Below are 8,005 nucleotides of genomic sequence, written 5' to 3' on the forward strand. Positions count from 1 at the left end.
CTACTTTGTTGCATTATGTTGTTTGTTTCTCTCCAGTTTCAGAACAAAAAATGATTGTGTCACTGCAAGAGAAGTAATTGTCTGGAATAATTTTATATCCAATAAATCTAGTTGCATTCATAATTCATGCAATAATATACAGCTGTTGCAAGACATTTCTCCTCATCTTTTTATTTGTAGCTCTGTCAACTTCTTTTTTATGGCACATAAGTACAAGAAAGAGTTGTGTGCTGGTATTATTGAACACTTTATTAATATCTGGGTAAAATCAGCCAATGTTAAGGAACTTAATTGATCCTTAAACTGATTCTTTCTTTACAGAATGAAGGATGTCTTGATATAATCTCCTGTGATGTGATAATAAAAGGCAAGCAGAAAACTTAGTGTGAACAAAATTTTATTTTAATTAATGGATAATCAATATTTCCAAACAAAATCAAAAGAGGCATACAAACAAACTCATAGAAACTTTCTGTGAATTTATTTACCAACAGACAGCTTTCTCAGGTCCCAGAAGGCTTTTCCAATACTGATACTTGACACTGATACGACGATGTCATGTTGGAAATGTGACACAAACTTTTTTCAAGAAAAAAAACAAAAGAGGGAGGAGGAAAAGTCCTACACTAAAACACGTCCTAAGTCCAACAGGAATAATGTTGCAACGTAGACTGAGGTTTTCAGAGGTTAGTGATACATTACTCTATGGTATCCATACGATAAGCTCAAATGACATGAGTTTAGGGGATTTCCCTACACAACAATATCACCAGGAAGTGGAAAAGAACTTGCACGATGTCTAAAAGTGCCGTTGATGTTAAAGCAGAAAGTTGCATTCTCACAGATTCTTTTTTTTTCTACTGATTGCATAAAAGATCCTCTGCATTTCTTTTCCATGTGCACACTGCAGTTCAGTATCATGCGAGTCTGTTTCCATTCCTGACAGGACATAATACCTGTTATAACAGGTAACGAGAGATTATGGCACAGTCATAAGATAAATGCTCAGTGACAAATCTTTGTTCTAAGGCAAATACAGCTAATTTTGCAAAATGCCCCTCTCCCTCCCACACAAACATCTTGCCTAAAGTCTAAAAAGGTCCAATATTGACAATCATTACAAAAAAAAGACAATAAAGACAACGAGCTGTGAGACTACCTCCTGTGATAGCATCATAAAGGGAAGTCTTTTGAATTAGTAATACTTTTTTTATTAAATGGGGTAAGGGTAGAAATATTCTACCAGTGCTGTGATTTTACAACAGTGAATAAGTGTTGGGTCTGACGAGTTAACAATGCAAGTGCCTAAGCTTTTTTTTGTTCTTTTTTTATATAGATAAACTCTCCTGAGACTCCAAAACAAGTCAAATTATAGACAAACCAAAACATCATTTTCTATCAACACTGCCACAAATATGATCCAAACAATATGCAATGGTCAGCTTTGGCACGGGTTTTGACTAAGTGGAAAATTAGCTGGGTTTGTCTTTTTGTTCTTGTGCTGATACTGTCTGTTCATCTACCTTCTGAACCTGAGCTTTATTTAGTGAACCCAAAAATGCCTTAGATGCCTGTGAATCAACGATATCCTGTACATTTGGACACAATCATAAGTTTCCTCTCCATATAAACAGTGCTAAAACAAACACACACAGTAAAACATGTCCTCTGCAAAAGTTCAAGACATTTTGGCATTTGTCTTTTTTTAATGGCTTCTGGTTTTCAAAGAAAGTTAGTAAATATACACTCGGGCTTTCTGCTCTTGACTGCGGAGTCCAAATGAGTCCCTGCTCAGTTTTTGCCATACTCTCTAAAGGTAGCACCAACAATTAGGCAAAGTGTTTTTCTGTTTGCACAGTTTTGAGACTGACATCTGAAGTGAGTCCAACAGACCTGCTGGTGAACTGTGTGCTAACCTCTTCTACCAACCTGTCCAGCTCATGCCATGTCTCAAACGTAGACCCTGTTCAGGGACTTCATGGTGCCACCAAGGCTTTGTATCGGCAATGAAGAACGATTGGCGTATGTAACCTGGGATGGGTTTGTCTTAAGAGTGGAATGGTGAGGGAGGCGCTTCCTCTGGGAAAGCCAAAAAGGTGAGGCTGAAGAGAATGAAGGAAGGAAAGAAAGATGTCCGGCTTCACCTCATGGTCCGTTCTCGTTGTAGTGGAGGGAGAGTGGTCGTTCGCGCTGCACGGTGGGCATGTAGGGCCAGTTGTAGCTGGAGCCCGAGAGCAGCATGTCACGGAGTAATGTTTCAATGGGCGTCTTGCCCACCAGGCGAACAAAAAACAGCTGCTCGATGACCGGAGAGGAGACAATACGCAGAGAGGGGAGGCGGAGGAGGAGGCGTCCGAATCGGTTTGGCTGGCTAGGATACTGGTTCCTGACGTACTCCTCCAGAGCACACTGGGACTTCTCCTGGATGCTCTCAACATGGGCGACATCTGACAGCCCCATAGCATCTACAGGAAAGAGGGGAACAATTAAATGTTTTAATTAGAAACGGATCAAAAATAAAGTTACAGTAAGCAAACGAGAAGGAGAGGTTAATGAAGACATCTGGATCAATAACATTTTTAAAATTCTGTCAGATTAGTTCATCATTGACTTTTAATATGGGCAATGACTTTAAAAAATGTGAATACTCATTAAAATATAGGAAATCAGATAGTTTATGCAACTATCATGTGGTAGTGATGTGTGGTAACTTCTATCACATCACTACCAGGTGTTCATAAAAAAACAATAGTTGAATAAACTGTCTGAATTATATATCTTTATGAATATTCAGTTTTTTTATTGCTCATACCAAAAAGTAATGAATAAGGACTAACTAGCTTTGAGTAAAATTTAGCTTGAAGCTTTCAGGATTAACTGACAGCTACAACTAAACAGTGTTAAAAAAAATCACAGCTTTTTCTCACTGGGAATGTTTGCCCAAACTTAAAGCACAGTTGTTACTGCAAAGATCCATATTTCCACCCCGCTGTGACCTGTACTCACTTTCCCCTCAGCTTATGCACTGCCCTCCACCTCATCATACCCCCCCCCCTCCTCCGCCTGAGTCTCACACAACTGAGAGAGTGTGTAACACTGTGTGTGATAATTTTCACACTCTCTGCATGGAGAAGAGAACAGAGGGATTCAGTAAAAAGAGGTCAAAAATGTGTGAAGTCTAAACAAAGACACATTTTACTGTACTCCGCTGCGGACGGGACACTCTCTGAGTCTGCCCCCTGGATGAACTCACATTTGGGAGACAGGTACTATATGAGGACAATTTATTCTCAAGCTCTCTGTTTGAAAGCGTTGGCCTGAGAGTTTTAACCCGTCACCTTGCATCACAGGTCCGCTTTGTCGTCACACTCTGATCTGTCCCCCATGTAAACCCCGTCCTGCTGGGCCTCACTTCTCCTTTGCAACAAAAATTTAATTTACTTCATATTTTAATCAAGCGTGCCAATCCTTCCCCACCCCCAGAGGGCTCTTTTCTCATCATTCTGTGAGAATAATTGCTCCCACTTTGGCTATATTTCCCTCCACACGGGGGGCGGACGGCCGGAGTTTTTGTCATGCTGCCGTTTTGGGTTCTGCGTGACAAAACGGTGACTGCCTGGTTGGGATTAGCAGAGCTGTCTGCGCGACTAAGACCACTTCGCGTGCCGAAGCGACAGCTTTGTGGGCGCCCTTCCACGCCAAGCACCACCATGTTCCATTGTCTGATCCTTGGGCACGCACCGGATCAGAGGGGGTGAGCGATCGGGGTGGCAGGAGTGAGATGCCCGCTCTCTGATGTGGCTTGATGGGGCTGAGCTTTACGGGGGGAGTGGACTCAAAGGGAGGCGAAAGACAATTGGTGTTTGTCCAAGCTTGTTAGGTCAGCCCAGAAGTCAGGTCAGTTGCAGATTTGCGCGTGCACTCTGCTGCTACATTCATATTTGTGACATCTTCAGAACTCTTTTGACAAGATGTGCAATTTATTTGTTATTTTTAACTCAATGTGTGCACACATGCATCTGCCCATGCAGAGAGGTCGCACGTGATGCTCAAGGCTACAGGGGTTATGTAGGTCACAGCGCATTCTCCTTCTCACTGAAACGCAGCATGCATAATTCAAGTCCTGTGGTGGGGGGCAGGGGTCTCGGCGCTTGGACTCGGCTTGGAGTTTGGGGTTCGAGGAGCATTGGGAGGGAGGAAGGTGGTGGACGGCTGGTTTCAATAATAGATGGGATCATAAAGGAGAGATGACTGAAGAAAGCAGGGTCTGTAGCCACCCACAAACAAAAAACGGGGTTCGGTGCAGATACATACATACATGCTGAGTGGATCTGACAAGGTTTGCAAGGAGGAAAAGGAGGAAAATACAATTAAAAAAAACATGAGAGACATCTCAGTGTTGGCTCCTTCACCATCCGTTTCCTTCTGGGTCACAAAGCATGATCTCCCAGTGAAGGATCCCCGATGTGACAGTATTTTGTCTTGCAGTGGAGCCCGGTGACTGTTAGGATAAACTTCAACAGGGTTTGTGTAGAAGCAGTATCAAAACAGTGACTATCTCAAGGGTTTTGTCAGGACTTAAAATGAGTTTATTTGGATTTAACTTGTCTGTAGCTCAGCAGGGAGAACGTATGGCTGAAACAAACAAATTCCATAAATCTCTGCTGGAATAAAATAATATTTTTGTTGTCTGCTACTTACCCAGAAAAGGTCATTGATTTAACTAAAGAAAAGTGATTAAAATGCTCAAAATTATGTTTTTTTAAGGAGCTGTTAACATATGTATTTTCGTATTTCTAAATAATAATAATAGATTTAGCTTTATTCAAACTGCTTTTTTAAAGTAATTTTAGTTAGATCTTTACACAAAGAAAGCTGTGAGAAGCATCTTGCATCGAGGAAATTAAAGGCCCAGCATTCCTTAAAGTAATGCATATTTCCTGACAGAGTTTATTTCAAGATGGCCGCCACATCCATCTGACACAGCCACATAGTGAGATATCTTAATGCCTAAAGTATGTGTTGAGGATGACTCTCAGCTACTACCATGCCAAATTTGAGTTTAAAATCTGTAAAATTGAGTAATAACTATTTTTGTGTTTGCTATAGTTCCTTAGCTATGGCGGCCATCTTGAATGGGATTAACTCCAAAGGTTAATCAGTTGTAGATGATTAGTTCCAATGATTAGTTTCATTCAGATCTGCCAAAGGCTAAAGAGATATTTTGCTAACGGTACAAACAAACGTGCACATACATATAAAAAATTAAATGTTTAAAGCTGGTACAAGCAGCTTTTTTTTTTTTTTTGCAGCATGGTAAAGTGATGAAGTTGCAGTGAAATTCACTGAGAGCATGACTGTAAGAGCTGCATTTACATATGGAGCCAATAAGACGATTTCTGCTGCAGGTTTCGAGGTCACCTCTCGGTCAGGATCCACGGAGGTGAAAAGGTTGTGGATTAAGAGCAGGAAGTGTAACCCCCCCTCCATTTGTCTGTTCAAAAAGTTGTTTTGTAACCTTTTCTTCTTTCCATATACAGCAAAACTTTTCTTTAGAGAGGGATTTGCTTTAAACACATCTATGTTTCGAATGAAGGAATAAAAAAATAAATCTGCATCTTTTTAGCTTTGCTTAGACCCATATTCTGTGAGATAAACACGCTTTACCACTGTGGTCTGAATATTTAACTTTACCAATCAGCCATTTTTTATCTAATATAAGAAAAATAAAAGACAGGAATAAATAAAGGAATTATTTTCAGTTACCAACAATGTTGACAATACACAATATATGATAAAAATATATAATATATAAACAACCAGTTAACCCATAATTAATACATTTTAATTAATCTTAATTCAAACTGAAATGTTCAAAATGTCTTGATTAAATTTAAATTTACCCAGATCTTCACTATCACACCCAGTTTACTTATATTCATCTTGTTCTTTTGAGTAAATAAACCATTTTATCATGAGTAAAAAATTAGATTTCATGAAATAAACCGCACAGCAGACATAACAAACTGACCATTTTCTAACTCGGGTTAAGTTGTTCAGGAGACACTTTGTAATTAAGAGTCTATGTTGACAAGAATAAACCAATTAACAGAATTCAGATTAGCCACCTGCTAATTCCTCCTTTTCTGTCTGAGCCGTGGAGAAAGGTAACGATTCTGTTCACAGAATCTACCTCCTGACATGGGTCAATAGTTCACAAGTGTGAATGATGCACAGTGCTCCAGATTAGCCATCTGTACTGGACTAAATAAATGAACGCTGTGACTTTTTAGAGTCTGAGGACATGAGTGTGAGCTTGAAGAACACTGGATTAATCAAGTCTTCATTCATGATACAGGAACTCGGGGAAATGGGAAAAATATGCAGAGACATAACAAACACAAAGTCATATAAACAACTGATTTACTAAGTATTACCTCTGGCCTCATTACCAGATTAATCTACGAACGACAGAAGAAACCTTTACAGAGTCAAAAGAATTATTTTGTAAAAGTTTTTAAGCATCCTAATTTGGCTTGTGAAATAAATATGTATTTGTAGCTTGTATAAAGAAATAATTTGATTTGTTGCATCACATCATAAAACACACACAAAAAGATTATAATCTTTACCGAGAAACATAGATATCAATAATATTTAAATATTGGCAGTCTAAACTTGTTAGGCTTTGTATCTGGATGCTAGCTTGACGTCTAATCTTGTCAGGTTGAGTCCATAAATAAAGTTTTTATGTTTTGTATCTTAAAGTTTCTTTAATTTTTGGATCAATGGTTTTCTTATTTGAAGGACGCTTCAACTTAGATCTGATGCCAGTTTGGGATTTTAAAGCTTATAATTTTATTTTAACATTCAGTTCTGAAAGAAAAAATTCCTTTTTCTTCATTCTGTAAATGTTTCCATCTGGAAAATGTGGCCACAGCCGAAACGGTTCAGTTTGTTTCTGCCTGCAGCAAAAAGCTGCATAAATCAAAGAAATTTAAAAAAGCTAAAAATTGATGTAGCTAGGGATCAAGTTTTGATGTCCGGTTCGAACCAGCAGCAGGCAGCCAGTTTACCATCAGTACTCAGACTCACCGGACGTGAAGAGCACGATGGACTTCAGGCAGGAATACTCAGCCGTGTCCACCTGCAGGGCCTTCAGCTTCTCCACCTGCTCCTGGAAAACCCGGATGTGGTCCATGAAGGCCACGACGCGCTCCGCGGACATGGGCGAAGCATGCAGGCCGGCGGCGGCCAACAGGGGTGCCACGTGAAGCGGCATGGAGCACTGGGCGGCGTTCAGGACAAAGAGCTCACTCCAGGACATGCGCAGCAGGGCCACCTGGAAAACAAGCAGGAGAAGAAGAGTTAATGTGAGTGCAGCAAAGAAGGAAAAGCTTCTAGTTGTTAAAGATGGGGTAAAAATATTAAATCTCATGTAAAACGTGGTCAGAAAATCTGGGTTTAAGATTTCAAAAGTGCTAAATAATTTATTTTTGTCTGATTGTCAGCAAGACGACACAAAAAGTTGTTAAAAGTTTTGAGCAAATTGTCCAAAATGTTTTCATAAATATTATCTCACTTTTATCGTCTTTCCCTTATTCTAAAAAGTAGTGAGGTTAAGGAAAAGTGGTAGGAGAGAATATTGGAGGAGTCTGCATCCTTTAAAAGAGTTATTTTCTACTTTCTGTCCGATAATAACATTTGTATGGAGCCACAAAATCTATTTTACTATTAAAATAAAAATGTATATATTGACACAAAGCTAGTTTTATTGCATTGTGAATGCCCATTTTTATTTAATTTTATTAATGTGTTTTTCAAAAAAGTTAAAAAACAAAAACAACTGGACTTCTATTCTGTAGCTGAAGATGTTTCTCTTCTCATCCGAGGAGCTTTCTCAATTCAGAAATAGAGAGTGTGGAGTTGAGCTTTTAAAGCTGAGATGTGATGTAAGCTGGATTGCTTGCAAATTGTTCTCACTCTCCTAACAATGGAGGCTCGT

General features: G+C 39.4%; 1 protein-coding gene across 2 annotated transcripts in view; it reads right to left on the minus strand.

Moving 5' to 3' along the window:
- Window positions 1-380: 380 nt before the first annotated feature.
- nr2f5 (nuclear receptor subfamily 2, group F, member 5) overlaps window positions 381-8,005 on the minus strand; it is a 19,857-nt gene continuing 12,232 nt past the window's right edge. For both annotated transcript variants that reach the window (XM_017433334.3, XM_017433333.3), the window contains exons 3-4: window positions 7,096-7,342; window positions 381-2,465 (exon numbers count right to left, since the gene is read on the minus strand). In XM_017433334.3, the coding sequence (XP_017288823.1) occupies window positions 2,146-2,465; window positions 7,096-7,342 (567 nt within the window). In that variant the 3' untranslated portion in view covers window positions 381-2,145. The remainder of the gene's footprint in view (window positions 2,466-7,095; window positions 7,343-8,005) is intronic.

Source organism: Kryptolebias marmoratus, linkage group LG16, assembly GCF_001649575.2.
Source record: "Kryptolebias marmoratus isolate JLee-2015 linkage group LG16, ASM164957v2, whole genome shotgun sequence".
Taxonomy (NCBI): domain Eukaryota; kingdom Metazoa; phylum Chordata; class Actinopteri; order Cyprinodontiformes; family Rivulidae; genus Kryptolebias; species Kryptolebias marmoratus.